We start from the raw sequence: 20,769 nt of genomic DNA, 5'->3' as shown, positions 1-20,769 counted from the left end.
TTCTGCCAGGACTGCCTGTGGGCCCCGAAAGCAGGCACCAACTTCCGTCCTGATCGAAATCAGACAGAAATACCGGGTCGGGCAGGAGACGTGCCAGTTTGGGAATGACCACCCTCCTAAATATCACAGAAAACAAAGTCCTACTCCAAACACAAATTCATTCTCACTGCTGGCAACTATTCTTCTGGCACTGAAGGAAACATAATCATTTTAGAAGACCTACCGGTGCGGAAACGTCCCTATTTCACTCAAAAATCTCTTTCAGGGCATTCTTTCTAGCCAGTATTTCTCCAAGCACAGGCTTCTGGCAGAGAGAAAAAACACTCTGTCTGGCAGACAGTACCCACCATCGAAGGAAGACCAATGCCGTTGCTGCAGGCACAGCTTATTTTCAGTCATCACAGAATGGAACCACTTTGGGAGTTCAAAGCTACCCAGGGCTCTTAATTTTTTTTCCACACAAAGTTTAAATTCCATTCATGTTTCTACTAAGTGGGACTTTCCCATGTTCCCTATTCTGCCAAGACCGGGCATCCAATGTGATGCCAGGGGCATCTTTAAAAGTAGGTTTATCACCGATCCAGATCAGACCGCAGAATAAAAGGCAGAAATCTGGACCATTCTGGAATCCTCACCCTTCTAAACGTCATCCTCTTGCTTTGAAGGGAATGTAATAATTTTTGAGAACAGACCTGGGCATAGATGGCGTTTTGTCTTCAGGAGACATCTTCCTCAGCTTTCTTCTTCTTCGGGTGTGGGATGCCCCAAGGCTTCTGCCATCTGTCTTCTGCATCCTGCAAGACTTCCCTACAAATGAAATCAGCACATTTTAGCATTATTAGGTTCGTTGGATCAAGACACCCATTCTCCTTCATAGATTTAGGAACCCTCCCAAGGATGCTGTGGTGGAACAGACCACCTGCTCGACAGATGCCAACCCTGTGGCCCCAGTTCCAGCCCCCCACCCTTTCCATGGGTGGGGCCTACCTCTTTCTGTCCATTGCTGCCACCACTCACCATTAATCTTTGGGTCCCGCCTGGAGAGTTGGCAACCACCCAGCTTTGCCGGCTCTTCCTCCCAGTGCACTACTCCTATGCTAGCGGGGGAGATTCGGGGGACAAGAGCACCAGCCCCTTTGTTATTTCCAAACCTTTGGTAAATCTATATTCCCACCAGCACATGGAGCCTCTTGAGGCGCAGGGTGGTAAGGCAGCTGACATGCTGTCTGAAGGTCTGACCATGAGGCTGGGAGTTCGATCCCAGCAGCCGGCTCAAGGTCGACTCAGCCTTCCATCCTTCCGAGGTTGGTAAAATGAGTACCCAGCTTGCTGGGGGGTAAAACGGTAATGACTGGGGAAGGCACTGGCAAACCACCCCGTATTGAGTCTGCCAAGAAAATGCTAAAGGGGGGCACCCCAAGGGTCAGAAATGACTCGGTGCTTGCACAGGGGATACCTTTACCAGCAAATCACATGAAATCCAGTCAAAGCACTGATGTCCACTCCGGGCATGAGCTTCAAGGAATGCCTCTTTCCCTATATTCCTTGCTGAAGAGGAGGGTAGATTTCTTAAATGTGTCTGCCTGAAAGTCAGTGTCAGGAGCCATTTTGTAGTGGGCTTTTTCTCCTACGGGAGCCATTCCCTGGCTGCATCAACCACATTGGGTCAGAAATCCCCAGTTTCCTGCAGGCTCCCACCTGTTAGACACCCCTGCTCTTGGACTCACGAATTCCTGGGATGGGCAGGAGGGACGGTAGTTCAGCCCACTTCCAACCTCCCTGCCCAGTCCACCAGATCAGCCTTCCTGGACAGCCGGGGCCTACGGAACCCCCACCGCTGATGTCACTATCGGGGGGTTCCGGCATCCGTGGCAACGGAGGATGCAAAAGATGCTCCCAGCAGCCGTTGGGCTCACTCGGCTCCCAGTTGCTGGAAAGAGCAGGTGGAGAGCCAAGAGCCCAATGGCCGAACAGGCAGTGGAGAACGAGATGCTGTGCAAGGAGTGTGTGTTCAAGGTAAGAAAGGACACTATTCTGGAAGGAGATGGAGGAATGCTGGGAAGTTGAGAGTCTGGGCAGGAGGAGGTGGGTTTGGATTGGGTGCGGGACCCTCTCCAGGTAAGAATCTGTGGCAGTGGGAAGGTACAAGTCTGCTGTCCTGAGGGCATTATGAAGAGAAACAACTATGTATAGAAAGAAAAGGGACCTAATTAACTGTTAGGTCAGCAGTTCTTCAAGTGTGCTCAAAAGATCAGGAAGTCACCTCTTGAGCCAAACAGGGCACAGGAGGTAATAACTGGAAACATATCCAGAAGTTCCTGATCTAAGTTTCTTAAATAGATGTCTCCTCCACTCGGATACTCGTTATATTCTACCCAATCATGCGCCCTGCAGAGGATCCTGATTCTGACGACTACAGGGCTCACGTTTCCTTGTTGTAGTTCTTCTTAAGTTGGGACTGACTTGATGTTCAGGATAAACAAGGTTTTGGTCGAACTTTTCTACAGGTTTGGCACCAAGGTCTGGAATTCGGAGGCGTGTTGGTGAGCCGGTGAGTACGTGATACATAAAAAGGGACTTGATGTGAGTAGGAATTGGGGTGGTCGGTGTCATCATGGTCCTTTGACTAAGAAGGGAATCCTCGACTATGAATCTTAGAATCATACTCATGAGAAGAGTCTGAAATGGGCCCATAAAAGCACATGGGGCTTTATTGAGGTACATAAATTTCTTTCTTTCTTTCTTTCTTTCTTTCTTTCTTTCTTTCTTTCTTTCTTTCTTTCTTTCTTTCTTTCTTTCTTTCTTTCTTTCTTTCTTTCTTTCTTTCTTTCTTTCTTTCCTGCCAATCTGTTACCAGGCTTGGGGTGGTATGCATCATATTTTACAACAAAGTTAGAACATGTCTATAAAAACTATGTAACAAATACTTAAAGCTGAGTCCTGATGCTCCATCACTATGTGCCTGGGTGGGATGGGGTGCCTGGGATGGGCGGGGGTTGTCATCTCTGCATCCTGGCCTCACCCGTGTGCATGATGGAATAGCCCTGTTTTTCAGGCCCTGGGGAACTTGGATACCTCTGTCAGGTCCCTCGTCTCTGTTGGCAGTAGATTTCACCAGGGGGGTCCAGAGGGGAAATGGACCAGGCCCTGGCAAAGGCTAGTTGTGCTTCTTGAGGGCCAAAGACCACCGGGCCCTGGGTGAGATCGTAGCTAGCAAATTGTGGGATAGATGAAAGCACCCTTGGGTGGATTCACAGCCTGTTCATAGAACAGCAGACTACAAGGGCACTTTGGTTAGTCTGGAGGGAGGTCTTCTTGAAGAGGGTATCAGAGGGCTCCATCTCAGTTTTTTTTTTTTTTACATGGCCATCAATGTTTGGGATAAACGGATGGGAAGAATTTGCATAAAATCTGCAAATGGCCCAAAAGTGTAAGAGAAAGAACCTCCCAAATCTTTTCCACCTCTTTGAATTATATTACTCTGGACAAGGGATGTTCTCTCACTTGCCTTCCTGTAGTCCACACCGGAAAAGGAGGTAAAAATAACTAGAAACCGTCACAAGAGGACTTATTTGGAATTATCCAAATGGGTGAAGACTTTGTCTAAGGTATGAGGGAGCTGGGTTGAAACCTGGGATTAATCCAAAGGGTTTTTTGGTATCCAACTAGATTAATTCCCCTTGAAAAAAATGACTGATTTGGAAAATGTGCCATTCTACCCCACTGAGGTCCCTCCCCACCCCAAATCCCCCCATGCCCACCTACACCCCCACAGTCACCAGGGATTTCACAAGCCAGAGCTGGCAGCTGGACAATCTCCTGGGTTCCTTTGTCCCCCATGCTCTTTCTCATCTCCTTTACCTCAGAGTCTGATGAAGAAGGAAAAAAGGAAAGAGGACCTCATTCCACCATCTCAGGTGTGGGGAAAGGGAGGGATGGGAGATGGAGGGGTGGAAATGTGATGTAGAGAAGTCCCTTTGAGTGCCTTTTTCAGCCCTGCTGCATGTATCCCAGACGAGCTCAAGCGGGAGTGTATAGATTTCATTTACTGAGTTCATGATACTGGTTAGAAAGAACAATTGGGCCAAGGTTGCATTGCAGCTTCCTAATGTGGAGATTTTTAAAATCAAGATCACCCAAATCCAGATCTAACTCTCTAAACCTGGAATGCCAATGTTTGTGAGCCAGGGGCCCTCTCTGGCCCATCTGACTCCATATGGTTGGCACAGCTGCAAAGTGGTTGCCCCAAAATGGCTGCTAGAGGAGCCAGCACAAAATGGCTGCTCTAGATTACTGACAGTCACACCGTGAATGTCCTTATGCTGTGCTGGCTGCTGTTCCTCAAATGACATTTCTTAAATATACATTGTTGATCAATTCTTGAATGGCCAATCAGAAGTCTTGCTTGCTGGACAAGAGGCTCTCCCTTTCTCACAGAGGACATCAAGGAAGGTGTTGGCAGGCCCCTTTTCTCCCAATTGCATGACTTCTTTGGGTCCATAAAGGATCTGGCCAGATTCCAAATGATCTCTCTTCTTGCTCTCAGCCACTTACTGAGCCGGAGGGGAAACGTTCGTTGAGCTGCATTTCAACTCAGCTGAAGTGAAGGGCTTCGGGGATGGTGCAAGCACGTGATTTGCATCCAACAAGGCAGTCCCTGGAGTTTCTGAAGGCTCTCAGAAAGCTGATCTGGGAAAGCTTTTGACTGAGATGCTGGAGTCCTTCTGCCTCCCTCCTGATACAGCCATCAAGACATTCAGCAAATAAAATTTACCTAACTATCCCTCTAGATCAGTAGTTCTCAACTGATTATAAATTATAAAATACATTAAAATCCATTTTAAGAATTTCCCCATGGGTGTAGAACCAGACCCCGGAGAGGGGAGTCTGATACAGGAGGAAGGCCAATCATTGATAGTTGTTTTACTGGCTTCAACTGTAGGCCTGGCGGAAGACCCCCATTTTACAGGCCCCGTGGAAGTCAGTGAGCTCCAGCAGGGCCCTGTGGTTTTCTCGGAGCTCCATCCAGCAGGCAGGAGTCAAGACCGAAAACAACCTGGCTCTGGTTAAGGCCAGCCAAATTTCCTTGGGGCCAGAGACCACTAGCCTGTTAGTATTAGCTGAGAAAAAGGCTCTTCTGGGGATGTACTCAGAAAGGTGGTCCTATAGGACCAGGGTCAGCCGTGGTTAGTGCTTGGAGGGGAGACCACCAAGGAAGTCCAGGGCTGATAAGCAGAGGCTGGAAAATCGCAACCCCCCTTTGAACATCTCTTGCCTTGTCAAGCCTAAGGGGTCACCACGAGTCACCTCCAAGCTGATGGGACTTTCCACCACCAAAGGGGAATCCATGTTTCCCACACAGAAGGCATCAGGGACAGTCCCTGCAATCTCTCATCCTTTGGTATAAGAAAGACCTCCGTCAGCCTTCTGTGCTGGAGAATGGCTGGACAAGGGGAGCAGACAATACACACCTGGATGGGAGATCGACGTTCTCACCTGGTCAAGAGGATCTTGGCATGTTCATGACTGCATGTGGCTGTTGGGAGTGTCCTGTCTGGGGTGGCCAATGATTTTTTCCCCTTGTACCAGAACCCTCGGTTTGTGCCAACATTCAGTGGAAGTACAACGGAGGAAGAAGGTTTAAGAAGGAAGAACACCCTCTCCGCACAGGTAGAGCTTCTGAAATTATGATGTTTCCTAAAAAGCAGGAGGAAGAAATGGCAGTTGCCCTCCGTGGCTGTGAACTCTAAAGAGATCAGTTCCCCTGGATAAATCCATAGAGGTCCCTCTCCAGCCCAAATCCCAACCACACCTGTCTCCATCCCAAAGTCTCCAGGTATTTCCCAGCCCAGAGCTGGAAACCCAAGGAATGAGGTCCTGGGCCTGGTGGTAGCTGCTGGTGTTACATGGTCAATGACTGCTTGGAACAGCTGGTTTGGATCCCTGCGGCTAGGATCCAAAATACAAGCAGATCAAGCAGATCTACTAGACAGACCTTCTCTTCTTCCAGAAATCTGGTTCAGGAAAGATGTTTGTCTGTCTTCCATGCTGCAGCCTGGCTGCCAGATAGAATCATAGAATAATAGAGTTGGAAGGGGCCTCCTGGATCATCTAGTCCAACCCCCTGCACTATGCACAACCCTATCGCTCATCCACTGTAACCTGCCACCCCCTTGAGCCTTCACAGAATCAGCCTCTCTGCCAGATGGCTATCCAGCCTCTTTTTAAAAAATTTCTCAAGATGGAGAACCCACCACCTCCCAAAGGAAGCCTGTTCCACTGGGAAACCCCTCTAACTGTCAGGAACTTCCTGATGTTTAGACAGAATTTCTTTTCAATTAATTTCATCCCATTGGTTCTGGTCCATCCCTTCAGGGCAATGAAGAACAAGTTTGCTTCATCCTCTACATGGCAGCCTTTTAAGCAGTGGTCCCCAACCTTTTTTTCACTGGGGACCACTCAACGCCGGGGATCACTCACCAGGGACCACTCAGCGCCTTTTACTGAGGCCTGGTGGGGGGGGGTAGTTCTCTACTCTCAACCACTGCCTTAACGCTCTCTGATCGCTATGGTAATGTTTAAACATCCCTCCAAAATAAGATACAGATACGCCACAACAATGAACATAAGGATCATTTTATTTTCATGGACATTTTAACTCATGACAATGACAAATCAATGGGAACCCTGAGCTTGTTTCTCTGCAACGAGATAGTCCCATCTGGGAGTGATTCTTACTTCTCTATCTACCAGAAAATCTGGATTGCACCAGAATTTGAAAAAAAAAAAGCAGGCAAAGGAAAAAGTGGGCCAAAGAAAGAAGGCCTTCTATGCTGAGGTAGAATCTCTAAAAGTTTTATGTTCCTTTGAAAGAAGGAAGTGTCAGCACTGGTCAGGTCTATTTGTGCGTACAGAGCAAAGTCATTTGCTATGCTATTTAGGCAGAAGGTGACTCCAGAGGATACTATGGGGATTCAAATTTCACTATCCCTTAATTAATTGTTTGGGGGGGGGGGAAATCGGCATCTCTGCCTTGCTATACAGTAAGGCCACAACACAGTAGGATTTTTGGGGCAAAATTAACACTTCAGCATTGCTATGGAGAAAGGCTACAACAAGAAAGCACCCCCCCCCCTTTCGAGATTCTGGTGTGTCGGTTTCTACTTACATTTGGGTGGATCAGAGAGTGGCTGGACGTGGTAACTGGACCCCAATGAATGATTCCGTGGGAACAGTAAGGCACAAAAACAAGGAGCACGGGGGCCTAGCTGATGGGGAGAGGGCTGATTCATCACACACACACCCTTTCCCTGTTAAATCCCAATTGCCAGAAAACACAAAGGGGGATGTGTCTTGGCTGCCCGATCCCAAAACGGAAGTAGATCATGAACAGAACATTTTATCTTAATTTGGAGAATATAGCTTTGCAGCCCTACAGCAATGCCGACCTCTGCGGAAATAAATTAAACAGTGTCCGTAAAGGAACTTCTGTAGATTCTGTAGAGCCAGTTTGGTGTAGTGGTTAGGAGTGCGGACTTCTAATCTGGCGAGCCAGGTTTGATTCTGTGCTCCCCCACATGCAGCCAGCTGGGTGACCTTGGGCTCGCCATGGCACTGATAAAGCTGTTCTGACCCAGCAATTATATCAGGGCTCTCTCAGCCTCACCTCCCTCACAGGGTGTGTGTCGTGAGGAGAGGAATGGGAAGGCGACTGTAAGCTGCTTTGAGCCTCCTTCGGGTAGGGAAAAGCGGCATATAAGAACCAAGTCTTCTTCTTCTTCTAGATTCCAGGTGTGAAAATGGCTGAACACTCGACCGTGCCATGTTTTTGAAGGCCTTCATGCTGGAAACAAGGCATTCTACCATCCTGTGAAGGAACGAACCTCTCAAGGGATTGGGGATGGCAAGTACTAGACCCTCACAAGCAGTCCTGCTAAAAACTCATCATCATGGCAATAGTTTATTTAGAATGAAATAAAAAAGAATCCCAACAACCAGGGAGAAACCTAGATAGGTAGGAACTGCCAGAGTAGCTAGGTGGTTTTTTCAGTAGGGTGGTCAAAGTGTGGCTTGGAGGGCCCAGGCTAGCTAGCTCTGATTGGAGCAGGGTTGGTTCTGCACTCACATTTTTTACCCATTGTTGATCCTGCTGAAATCAAATTGATCTGAACCCAGGGCATCCACCTTTGTTTTTCCCAAATGGAAACAGATATTGCATTCTACACTCAGTAGTCCGGCTGCCCTCTCCTTCCTGCTTGATTGGGGAAGCTAAGAGTGTGGAGGGGAGCGGTGGTCAGAAGCTCCAGTGTGCATTGAAGGAGCACAAGGTTGGAGAGGAATTTATTTCCTGCCGTTTGTTTCCTCTGCAGCCAAAGTAAGCTGGGGTGGGATTGGGGGTCTGGAGCACAATGCTGCTTGGTTAATTTTCTTTTCCTGCTGAAACAAGGGGAGGAGGAGAAGACAATCCTGCTGCCTTAAAACTGACACACCCTGCACAATCAGTGCCAGACTACCATTCTATGTCAGCGTTGGAGGCACAGGAGAGGAAAGAAAGTAATGTGGCAAAACATCAACATTTCCACTTGAAGTACTGGGGCTTTTGGAGCACTTTTCTCAAACGTAGCGAGTTATAGCCACTCCTGGATAGCACAGAGGAAAGGTAGGCTCACCACGGATCAATCATAAACGTTGCAGAGGAAACATTTAAGTGCTAAATATCAAAATGGGAATTGAATAAGTTGTAAATTAGGGTTTTTTTTAATTTAGGAAAGGGATGCCTCAGGGGTAGCAGCCTGTTTAGGCTTGTGTGATTTTTAATTGCCCCAGAATGTGGTCTTTAATTACCCCAGAATGTCCCTTTGTGGTCTCTTTGAGCTCTGTGGGATTTTGTTTCATCAAGCGCCTCCCCTCCTTAGGGTCCCATTTGGGCTTGTAGTGCTATGATTTTTGGCACACTGAAAAGTTTACCCTCTTCGTTTCTTCTTCGCAGCCACCCAGCATGGAGGGCAGCGGCCACAGCATGGGGACTGCAAATGAGGAGGAGGAACAACTTGATCAAATGGTCCCTGAGGGCATTCTGGGAGGCCCCGCAGCAGAGGATGCGGGTAAGAGATGCAGCCAAGGAAGAAGGCATGCCCACTGCCCACCCTCCAAAGCACTCGCCTTCCTTTTCCAGCATCACTTTTGGAAGCCAGCCCCTAAGGAAACCCAGAATATAAGCCAACACCTTGCCCATCAGGCGGAGAGACACCTTAAGATCAGTTCTTTCGGGGAATGGGAGAGGAGAAGAGGAAGTACAATAGTTCATGTATCCAGAAGCCCATTGGGCTCTGTTAACAGCCCAGCAAAGGTGCACTCTCTAGATGGGAGACTGGCCCAAGAGCCAAAAGGAGGCATCACTTTGCACTTGCCCACTTTGAATCTCATTTGCCCTCAATGCCATTTGTCCACCTGTGAGGGATCTCTCTGGAGCACCTCACAGTCCTCCCTGGTTCTCCTCGCCCTGAACACCTTAGTATCATCCGCAGATTCAGCCCCTTCACTGCTCCCTCCAGACTCCCCAGGAGCTCTTTGCGGTGGAGTGGGTGTGGCCTAACTCACTCTGGCCACTTTTGTCTTCCACAGGGATTCCAGTCCCGGCCACGGAGGAGCCCACAGGGCCTGAGGAGGAGGCTGGAGGCCCAAGTACGTGACTGTCTCAGCACTCTCATGACAAACACCCAGCCTTTGTGAACGAACAAAGTGCTCCAGGCACAGATTGGCACAGTATCCTAATGTCAGTGTCCTCCCCTGCAGGTGCTGAGGGGGAGGCACAGACAGAAGACCCCATGGCCCAGCTCATCTCCGCTGTCAGCTCCTGGGAGCAGCGGGTCATGAGCCAATGTAAGTGGCTCCCAGTGCCGCCCTCTGAGTTCCAGGGTGCCGTTTGATCGGCACAGCACGATCTGATGCATTTCTGTTTTCCCTTTCCTCTGCAGTGTCAGCGATGGAGGCCCGAATAGTTGGAAATAAGGAAGCCACCAGAGCCCTTTATAGGGAAGAGCGTGCCCTCCGATGCCAACTCCAAGGCATGCCGGAGAGAAATATTGATGTCCAAGTTGTACAGTATTCTTTGAACATACTTTTTGTAAATGATTGTAATATAGTTTTTTATTAATGTTAATATCGTTTAATTTGATAAGTTGTATTTTAGTTCTTGTTTGTAAATACATCTGTTTTAATGGCTTCACTGTTCGTGTTCTGGTTGTGGTTGGTGTCCGTGTGGCCCCTGGCATTTTCCAGCAGCTGACGGGAGCCCTCCTGAAGGGCATCCTGGGGGTAGAGCCCTCCCTGGATGATGTCCTGGTGATGGGGGAAGAGAAGCACACCTGGTGGAAAGGTGGAAGGAAGTTTAGGGGTGGTTCGAAAGGCAGGTGGGTGCGGGTGAAGATGTGCGTTTGGGTTCCCAAGGTGGAATTCCTGGGAGATGCAAATGGAATACATCCTACCTGGGACAGCCTTCTTGGAAGCACACACCCTCCAGTCCCAGCAAGAGCTCCAGGCGTTCCTGGTGCTCCTTAATTTCTACTCATTCTTGCCTCATACGGTGGCAGAAGCAGAGACGATCCGTCAGCCAAAGAGGGATAGACAGCAAAAAGAAGAAATGTTCAAGCTGGCGATGGCAAAAACTTTACTCAAACAATACAACGAGTTCCTAGGTATAAAACCTCATTTTCTTTATCAGTGAACTTATTTCTTAAAAGATTTTATCAAGGACAAAGCTTTCAACACCCTACCTTATATTTTATACTTTATATTTTAAGACATACGACTTGGGTCTATTAATATTAAAGGTCCATGAAGGTATCTTACAAATGATGGGATACATCTTTCTGACCTGGGCTTGGACATCTAGTTGCAAGGGGTAAGGGCCACTTTGGGTGCATGGGTGGCATCCAGGGCAGTGTTGGCAGGAACGGGGCCTGGATTAGGCCTGCGTTCCATTGGCGGTTCAGGCATGGTTAAGGATCTTTGAGTGGAGCTCAGTCAAGGGGATTGAGTTCCCTATGGGCAGGGTCTCCTTTCAGGAGATGGCCTGGGTTGAGTCTGGGAACCGGGAAGGGAACCTCTGCCTTGCACGGCCAGATGGCCTCCCATGGGCCTGGATAGGTCTGTGCCTAGCCTTGCTTGCCAGGTGGGAACACTTCCTGGAGTGTCCAGTAGCTGGGGAACTCCTCAGGGGCAGAGGTGAGTAACCTGAGGCTGCCGTGGGCAAGAGAGGCTCCTTTACACCTTGCCAGGCTTTGGGGCCAACAACTGAAGACAGCAACAGAATGCAGGATGATCTTGATAGGCTCGAGAAGTGGACTAAACTGAATAAAATGAAGTTCAATAGGGACAAATGTAAAGTTCTGCATTTAGGTAGGAAAAACCAAATACACCAATATAGGATGGGGGAGACTTTTCTTGGCAGTAGCATGTGTGAAAAAGATCTAGGAGTCTTAATAGACCATACATTGAACATGAGTCAGCAGTGTTATTTGCCTAAAAAGGCAAATGGGATTTTGGGTTGTATCAAACGGAGTATCGTGTCCAGATCACAGGAGGTGATGGTTCTGCTTTACTCTGCTCTGGTTCGGCCTCACTTGGAGTACTGTGTTCAGTTTGGGGCACCTCAGTTGAAGAGGGATGTTGACAAACTGGAACGTGTCCAGAGGAGGGCAACAAAGATGGTAAGGGGTTTGGAGACCAAGTCGTATGAAGAAAGGTTGGGGGAGCTTGGTCTGTTTAGCCTAGAGAAGAGACGACTGAGAGGGGATCTGATAACCATCTTCAAGTATTTAAAAGGGTGCCATATGGAGGATGGAGCAGAATTGTTCTCTCTTGCCCCGGAGGGACAGACCAGAATGAATGGGATGAAATTAATTCAAAAGAAATTCCATCTAAACATCCGGAAGACGTTCCTGACAGAGCGGTTTCTCAGTGGAACAGGCTTCCTTGGGAGGTGGTGGATAGATAGCCATCTGACGGAGAGGCTGATTCTGTGAACGCTCAAGGGGGTGTCAGGCTACAGTAGATGAGTGATTGGGATGTGAGTGTCCTGCATAGTGCAGGGGGTTGGACTAGATGACCCAAGGGATCCCTTCCAACTCTATGATTCTATGATTCTATCTGTTCACGTTAATAAAAGTTGTGGGCAATTTTCACTCACCATTCTGGTCCAGTGACTTCCTTCCTGCCCTACGACCTGCCTGCAAGTCTAGTTGGGCGTGTTCAGAGGAAGGAGGTGAGGATAGTTGAGGGGCTGGAAGTGGTGCCTAATGAGGAGAAATGAGGAGAGTTGGGTCTGTGGAGTAGAGGCGGCCAAGGGGTGATAGGACAGCTATGTAGAACTACGTCAAAGTTAGACACGTTGAAGAGGGTGGCCAACTTGTTGACTGCAGCTTTAGAGTCAAGGATTAGGAGCAATGGGTTCAAATTATGAGACAGAAGAGTCCACTTAAATATGAGAAAATATTTTCTGAACGTTTTCTGTTTGTAGCTGGAATCTGCTGCCTCGAAGGGTGGTGGAGTCTGCTTCATTGGAAGTTTTTAGGAGGAGATTGGAAGAGCACCTGTCAGGACGGTGCGGTTTCTAAGTCCCCAGGAAGACGGGGGGCTGGATTGGATGGCCCTCTGCGGTCTCCTCCAGCTCTGTGTGATTCTGATTCGTAGTTAAACCCAGGAGTCTGCAAAAGGAGAACCCAATGCAGAGAGACATTTGGGGATAATAAAGGGAGGGCAATCGACCCATCCCTGCTGTTCACTTCACCTGCTTTGGATTTTCCTTGTTGTATTCTTTGGGTATGAACCTCTTGTGGCGCAGGGTGGTAAAGCTGTTGACATGCTATCTGAAGCTCTGACCATGAGAGTTCGATCCCAGCAGTCGGCTCAAGGTTGGCTCAGCCTTCCATCCTTCCGAGGTCGGTAGAATGAGCACCCAGCTTGCTGGGGGGTAAACGGTAATGACTGGGGAAGGCACTGGCAAACCACCCCGTATTGAGTCTGCCATGAAAACGCTAGAGGGCGTCATCCCAAGGGTCAGACATGACTCGGTGCTTGCACAGGGGATACCTTTACCTTTTTATTCTTTGGGTATGCTGCAGATCTGACAATAATCGAAACGTAGTCAGAACAACTCAGTTTGGATAGAACAGCTTTCCATTGGAGAAGTACATAAGCTCCAAGTGCGACCCTTAAACACCCTTTCCGTGCAACACAACCTCGGCTTTTACATGGAGAAAATTCAATATGAAAATACCAATGTCAAGATACTGCGTTCACAAGCATCTTTGCCTACAAACTAATTCCCCTGTATTGGAAAATAGGTTTCCTCCTCACACATCAGCACGGTTCTTTCCTTGTCTTGGGTTGAGATATTACGACGACTCTCAATGAGATATGATCCTGAAACAAATCCTAGAAGTGTTCGCTGATCGTAAGCAGATAAAAGTTTTCAGAAGGGCTGCAATGTCTGTTGCTAGGGGAAACCACCGCTCAGTCACACATTTGGAATCATTCGTTCCTTCTGTTCTCCTGGGGGAGATTTCGGCGAAGGATACAGGGATAAAGTAAATGGCAGTCAGTGGATTTGAGTAGAAGCCTACATGGTAAGCGATGGACGAACATCTCATGACTTCTGGCCCACCGAGGCAAACATCACCTAGATCTGTATTGTACCTTAGCCAGTCCTTAATTTCAACAGAATTATACCCCACTTTGTTCCTCAAAGGAGACCCAAAGAAGCCAAGAGGGCCATTCTTCCTTCCCCGACTCTCACAACAACAACCCTGTGAGGTAGGTTTCATTGAAAGAATGACTGGCCCGAGGCCATCCAGTGAATTTCTCAGAGAGAGGGCAGATCCAATCCCAAGGGCCATTCTGCACCGGGATCCATGTAGCAAATTGTTTGCTGAACGAAAAATCGCCATTTTAAATAGTGGAATTTGTCGTTATGCATACCTGCCTTTGTAGTGGAATCCAGTTGCATTTCTATCGTTTCCCACAGGGTTCCGATCTCTGCAAAAATCGCTAGCCAGGAAGCGCTATTGCTGAGCTGTGTCCCGCCCCTGGCCGTCAAGCAGCCAATGGGCGGCCGTTATCCTGCTCCCAAACAGCCCCTTTCCCTTTAAGGAAGGTTTTTTTTTTTTAAACACCCGTTGCAACGAATATGCGTTGATTCGTTGCAACGGAGAGACCCATCCAGCTAGCAGGTGATGTTTGAGCTGCCGTTTCATCGTTGCCACACTCCCCCTGAGTGAAAAAAAAAATCCCCCCCCCCCACGGGCGTGATTTTCGGCCGAAAACAGTGTGAAAAATAAAGTGAAAATAAACCAGCAAACGGGCCTCTGCGATGCTTGTGCTTGGTTACTTTAAACAGAGGGGCTGCAGCCAGGGAAGCCTCGCTGGGTAAACGAAGGCTCGCTGGTGCGTTGATCTCCGCTCGCTTGGAGAAAAAAAAATGGCGATCGCTTCGCCGGAAGATCAGAGGAGAGAGCCAGGGGAAGGGACTTTGCAGAAACCGCAACAATGGTAACGCACAGAACTTTCCCGCTAGTGTTGCAGATTGGTTGCAGGAGTGTAGCGCTTTCCGGAGGGTGAATCCACTTTTTGGGATTTCCCTGAAAGCGCTACAATGAAGCGCTTTTTGCGGATTAGTTTCAGGAGTGTTGCAGATTATAAACGACGTGCATAACGGCAAAACTGTAGCGATTTCAATTAGTAACCATTGTGCTATTTTGGACGAATGCGGAACAGCCCCAAGTTTCCTACATCCTTGCCTGTCCTTGTAAACACTAGACAGCACTGCCAAATAATTAGATAAACTAAGTTTTCACATAACGCTGCAATGCAGTGGATTTTATAAAGAGAACCAGCTTGGTGTAGTGGTTAGGAGCGTGGACTTCTGATCTGGTATACCGGGTTTGGTTCTGCACTCCCCCACATGCAGGCAGATGGGTGACCTTGGGCTCCCCACAGCACTGAGAAAGCTCTTCTGACCAAACAGTAGTATAAGGGCTCTCTCAGCTTCACCTCCCTGTAAGCCAATTTGAGACCCCATTGGGAAGAGAAAAGCAGCATGTAAGAACCAGCTCTTCTACCTCACAGGGTGTCTGTTGTAGAGAGAGGAAAGGGAAGGTGACTGTAAGCTGCTTTGAGATTCCTTCGGGTAGAGAAAAGCAGCTCTTCTTCTCTTCTGACCAAGCAATAATATCAAGGCTCTCTCAGCCTCACCTCCCTCACGGGGTATCTGTTGTGGGGAGAGGAAAGGGAAGGTGAATATAAGCTGCTTTGAGGCACCTGGTAGAGAAAAATGGCATATTAGAACCAAGTCTTCTTTAAAAAAAAAAAAACCTTGAGAATTTCCCTGCTATTTGAATGGGCAAACTTCTGGATTGCATATTTCCCCTCCCCAAAGGATGCTTAGAACAATTCTTTATCTACATAGGCTGTGGTCCAGTGGGTAGAGAATCTGCTTGGCATGCAGGAGGCCCCTGGTTCAATCCCCGGCATCTCCAGTTGGAAGGGGCAAGTGAAAGACCTCTGACTGAGATGGCGGAAGAACTGATTCAATACAAGGCAGATTCATGAACGCAGACATGGCCCGAGGAATGTCCCAAATCTGCTCCTTGTGCACCTGGCAGCCACATTTGAGCCCTAAGGCTCTTGAGGTGTGAATGAAAGACATTCTGAGGGAAAGTGCTACTTCAAATGTACCCAAATACCAAACTATATGGCATTCTTAACAAAAATAAATGACAGTATAAAAGAAATTGATTGGAAACAAAGATGGATTTTATTTATAGGACACTGAAATAACATTCTTTTTTTTTGTCTCTGTGAGAACAAATGGATCGTATTCTTTGATATATAGCAAAGATTTTTTTAAAAAATTACATTTCCTTTTAACGGGGTTTTTTTTTTAAACAAACCCAAAAAACTAACTGTTTAAATTACAGTCATGGAAGTCTTTCTGCTTTGGACGAGAACATCACCCTGTATCTGAATTCAACTTTGATGTAGGACATGGATAATTTTTTCCCTGAAATATATAGAAATAGGAGAACAGCTGTCAAAGTAAATACATGGGGATATTTTTATTAAAGAACACAAAATCTTTAATAGCCTGCTGAGATTTATCGTATATAAAATGTGCTCACCCAGGGGTCAGTCTGGAAGCTTTGCCTATCAGGAAACATTCTACACAGCACCAAGCGGCATCTTCTAGATTGAGAAACCGTCGAATTTGATCAGTTTCCAAATGAGCCCTGATGGACCATTCCAACGATCAAGCTGCTAACTAAAACGGAATGAAACATTTTTTTTCTTTTAGAAAGATGCCCTCCCACTTACATGGAAAGAATCCAAAGAGAATGTTTGTATCCTCTGCCTTGGCATGAATTAAAGATCTTTTGAAAACAGGAGTCGAACTCCCATTTCAACGGACTGCACCTTTTGGATAACGCAAGGGCTGGGAAAGACAGGTGATGATTGGGACACAGAGAAAACGGTTGTGTCTCAGAGAAAGATGGAGCCCACTGATCTCCACACACACACACACACACACACACACACAAGCACACACACACCCCGAAATCTTGCCCATGGTGCTACTTTGACAACATCACAAGTTGTTCAACAGAGCTCTGCTGAGAACCAGTGTGGTGCTGTGGTTAAAAAACGGCAGCCTCAAAACTGGAGGACCGGGTTCGATTCCCCGCTCCTCCACATGCAGCCAGCTAGGTGACCTTGGGCAAGTCAGAGTCCTGTTACAGCTGTTCTCACAGAGCAGTTCTCTGAGGGATCTTTCATGCCCACCTACCTCACAGGGCTTCTGTTGAGGGGAGAGGAAGGCAAAGGTGTGTGTAAGCTGCTTTGGGACTCCTTTGAGTAGTGAAAAGTGGGGTATATTAAACCTAGCTATCTTTCTGCTGTTGGCCCAAGACTCAAGGTGCTGGCAGAGATGACGCATGGAGTTGCCATACAGGGAGTAAGGCATCCATCCATCCATCCATCCATCCATCCATCCATCCATCCATCCATCCATCCATCCATCCATCCATCCATCCATGCCTTTCTTGTCTTCTCAGACTGTCAGCGGCTCTCCAGGGCCTCAAGCAAGAGGTCTTTCCCACAGCCTCCTGGCTGATCATTTTTAACAGGAGATGCCAGGGATCGAACCTGGGGCCTTCTGTATGCCAAGCAGATGCTCCACCACTGAGCCCCATCTCCTCCACAAGTTGGCCCAAGGAGCCACTACAGCTAAGAGGGGTCGGTGTGCTTCTCCAATAGTATACAAGTTACTCATGTTAATCTGCATAGGATGGCACCGGGACACAGCTAGCCATCTAGAATTGTTATTTTTCAGTGGCTGTAATATTGTTCCTTTTGACTGTTTCAACCTATCAAGAGTTTATATCCCCCCTCCCCAGCAAATATATAAAGGTTCACAAAAGGACTAATGTACAGCAACATAGGAGATGTGGTGTGGTGGAGTGCTTAGAACCGGGGTAGTCAAACTGTGGCCCTCCAGATGTCCACGGACTACAATTCCCACGAGCCTCTGCCAGTCTTCGCGGACTCCTAGAGGGCCACAGTTTGACTACCCCTGGCTTAGAATATGAGAAGAGTATCTAGAAAAGCTGGGTTTGAATCTCCACTCTGTCCTGTAAGTCAGTGGTCCCCAACCTTTTTATCAACCTTTTTATCACAGGGGACCGGTCAATGCTTGACAATTTTACTGAGGCCTGGGGGAGGGTAGTCTTTTGCCAAGGGACGTCACTGCTGTCGCCTGAGCCCCTGTCCCACTTGCTTTCCTGCAGGCACCCGACTTCCCACCGCCCACTGGGGGGCGCTGCTAGCAGCATCTGCGCAGTGCCACGCCAAGGGGGAGCCCCAGCCATGGTGGCCACCAGAGAGCATCAAAGGTGAGCTGGCGGCAGAGTGGTAGGGCAGCCCCCGAGGCAGCAGCTGGGGAGGAGGTCAAGGAGGAGCCACAGCCCGATACCAACTGATCCACGGACTGGCACCGGTCCCCAGACCTGGGGTTGGGGACCACTGCTGTAAGTCCTTGAGCTAGTCACACACTCCCAGCCTAACCTAGAGCTCTTAACCACTGCAGTAAGCTGGCTCTCAGACACGGCAGGATTCTATCATAGGGAGAGGAATGGAAAGGAAATTTTAAACTGCTTTGAGACTCCTTTGAAAAGCAGGGTATATAACCAACTCTTCTTATTCTTCTCTTGATGGCCCCTGGGTTGTGGCCACTGTGTGACACAGAGCATTAGACTGGATGGGACACTGACCTGATCCATCATGGTTTCTCTTACATTCTCATGACTGACCAAAGATCAGTCTCCTAGAGAAAATGGCTGCTTGGGAGGGTGGATTTAATGTCATTGCACAAAACTTCATCTTCCCCAAGGTCCATTTTCCAAACTTCAAGAATCTCCCAATCCAGAGGTCGAAACCTTGCCAGTGTCTGAGATAGGGGGATTGGCAAACCCCTCCTGGCCCAGCCCATATACCTGACTGCTTAGGGATTTCTGAATGAAAGGCTTTTGGTGTTTGATTAATTAAAAAAACAAAAAACATTTGGATCTCTACCCCTGTTTTTAAAATCAGGTTTCCGTCCCACTATAAACTAGAACACTTCAATAAATTTTTATTTACAACAGACACCCTGTGAGATAGGTGAGACTGAGAGAGCCCTGATATTAATGAAGAAGAGTTGGTTCTTATATGCCGCTTTTCTCTACCCAAAGGAGTCTCAGAGCGGCTTACAGTCGCCTTTCCATTCCTCTCCCCACGACAGACACCCTGTGGGGTGGGTGAGGTTGAGAGAGCCCTGATATTCCTGCTTGGTCAGAACAGTTTTATCAGTGCCATGGCGAGCCCAAGGTCACCCAGCTGGCTGCATGTGGGGGAGCGCAGAATCGAACCTGGCATGCCAGATTAGAAGTCCTCACTCCTAACCACTACACCAAGCTGGCTCTCGATGGACCAACTCTCACGACTTCTGACAGAAAGACAAAAACAAAGACAGACAAACAGACAGACAGAAATACATAGATCTGAATATTGAGATCAATGGAAGCAGAAGCCAGTAAAGAGCCGTTGTTTCTCAGTCTTGGTTTCAAATGTTTGTTCCAAAGGTAGGGCTGATTGTTTCCATTAGGAGAGCATTTATACACCCACTAGCATGAAAAGGTATATAGAGGAAGAGAAGAAATCTTGTCACATTCCTAGGCTGTTCAGCAAGCGGATGGCCCCAGGTTCAATCCCCAGCATCTCCAGTTCGGGTAAGAAGAAGAAGAGTTGGTTCTTATATGCCGCTTTCCCTGCCTGAAGGAGGCTCAAAGCCCTGATTGTCCCAAAGCCCTGATTGAGAAAGACTGAATTTGACAGAGCAACAATTTGATTCCGTAGAAGACTTTATGGGTTCACACAACGTATTCAGATTTGGAACCGACTGGCATACAGCCGGATGTATGGCGACAAGGAAGAAAATAAACCACATGCTCTCTTTTCGCAGGCATGCCGTGAGCAAATGGGAATCACGCCTCCAGAAAGCCAGGAGTTTCTGGCCAAGTCTGAAGGTGAGAAAGATATGGGAAAGAGGGCACGAGAAAAGAGTCTTGCTAGCCAGTATCCAAGAGGACAGAAAATGGACTGGAGGGGGAATTCCGGAGAGTGCCAAGAACAAAAAAGCTAGCAACTTACATTGCCCTATTTACGCTACTTAAGAATAACAATAATAAATGTTTCATCGGCTACATATGTGCATATGTGGAATAGGATGCGGCCCCCGTTGAGCAACTGTCACTGGCTCAGGGAAACATTTCCTGGGGGAAGAAATGTGTCTGAAAATACCAGATTTAATACTTCTTGCTGCCTTCTGTGAAAAGCTTAAATCCCCCCCCCCCTCCCGGTTCCATCTACAGCATTTGGACTCGGGAGGCAGGAGGGAAGAGCAGGCTTCTCTCGTTTTGTGGTGCTCTCCTTCTCCGGGTTTTGCGATGTCCCTCCGTTCTGCTAAATCTGCCTCCCTGTTAATTTCGCAAATGAATTTTGCGCCTGGCACACGTGAATGCGGTTTGCCAGTTTGCCTCTTTTTCGTACATAGGCCTTTGATTAAATTAAGGGAGGGGAAGGGGAAGAGGTGCCATCTTAGCAGGTTTCCCGTATTCCTTGGTGCCATCTTAGCAGGTTTCCTGTATTCCCTGAAACTCGGTAACTTAAAAAAAACGAAAAAAAAACATGCAGCTTTAAACAGCAGTACGAACGCTTGCTATACCTGCCTCCAAGTCCAACCTCAGCAAGAGAAATGTAGACGGGGAGACAACATTATTGTAAATACTAGAATTAAAGCCCGTTGCAGCTGTAAATACAACAGGTGCTAGCATGGGGAGAGGAGGGAGTATCCTGTTTGGAATTGTTGGCATCTGTGAACTCATGTGGTGATTCAGGCACGTTGTCTTTATAGTGTGGCAGCTTGCGGGAAGTTCTGGGTTGGTAGTGTAGACCAGGGGTAGTCAAACTGCGGTCCTCCAGATGTCCATGGACTACAATTCCCATGAGCGAATGCTGGCAGGGGCTCATGGGAATTGTAGTCCATGGACATCTGGAGGGCCGCAGTTTGACTACCCCTGGTGTAGACAGTGGGTTCCAGGGAGTGCAAGTAGAGCTTTGAGGAGATAGTTAGATAGAGTGGAGATGCAGAAAGTAGAGACGTGTTCGGTGGTGTGGTTG

The 20,769-nt window shown here is 48.0% G+C and overlaps 1 protein-coding gene across 1 annotated transcript; it reads left to right on the top strand.

Annotated features, from left to right (window-relative positions):
* Positions 1-1,241: 1,241 nt before the first annotated feature.
* Positions 1,242-10,626, top strand: LOC143828376 (uncharacterized). The gene is made up of 10 exons (XM_077318768.1): positions 1,242-2,016; positions 2,508-2,551; positions 5,590-5,670; positions 7,785-8,659; positions 8,990-9,104; positions 9,625-9,684; positions 9,796-9,882; positions 9,978-10,126; positions 10,282-10,412; positions 10,593-10,626. Exons 5-10 carry the CDS (start codon positions 8,999-9,001, stop codon positions 10,624-10,626), a joined length of 567 nt encoding a protein of 188 aa, XP_077174883.1. The 5' UTR covers positions 1,242-2,016; positions 2,508-2,551; positions 5,590-5,670; positions 7,785-8,659; positions 8,990-8,998.
* The last annotated feature ends 10,143 nt before the right edge of the window (positions 10,627-20,769 follow it).

This window comes from Paroedura picta, chromosome 2 (assembly GCF_049243985.1).
Source record: "Paroedura picta isolate Pp20150507F chromosome 2, Ppicta_v3.0, whole genome shotgun sequence".
In the NCBI taxonomy this organism is placed as follows: Eukaryota; Metazoa; Chordata; class Lepidosauria; order Squamata; family Gekkonidae; genus Paroedura; species Paroedura picta.
This window is presented reverse-complemented; position numbering and strand designations above follow the sequence as displayed.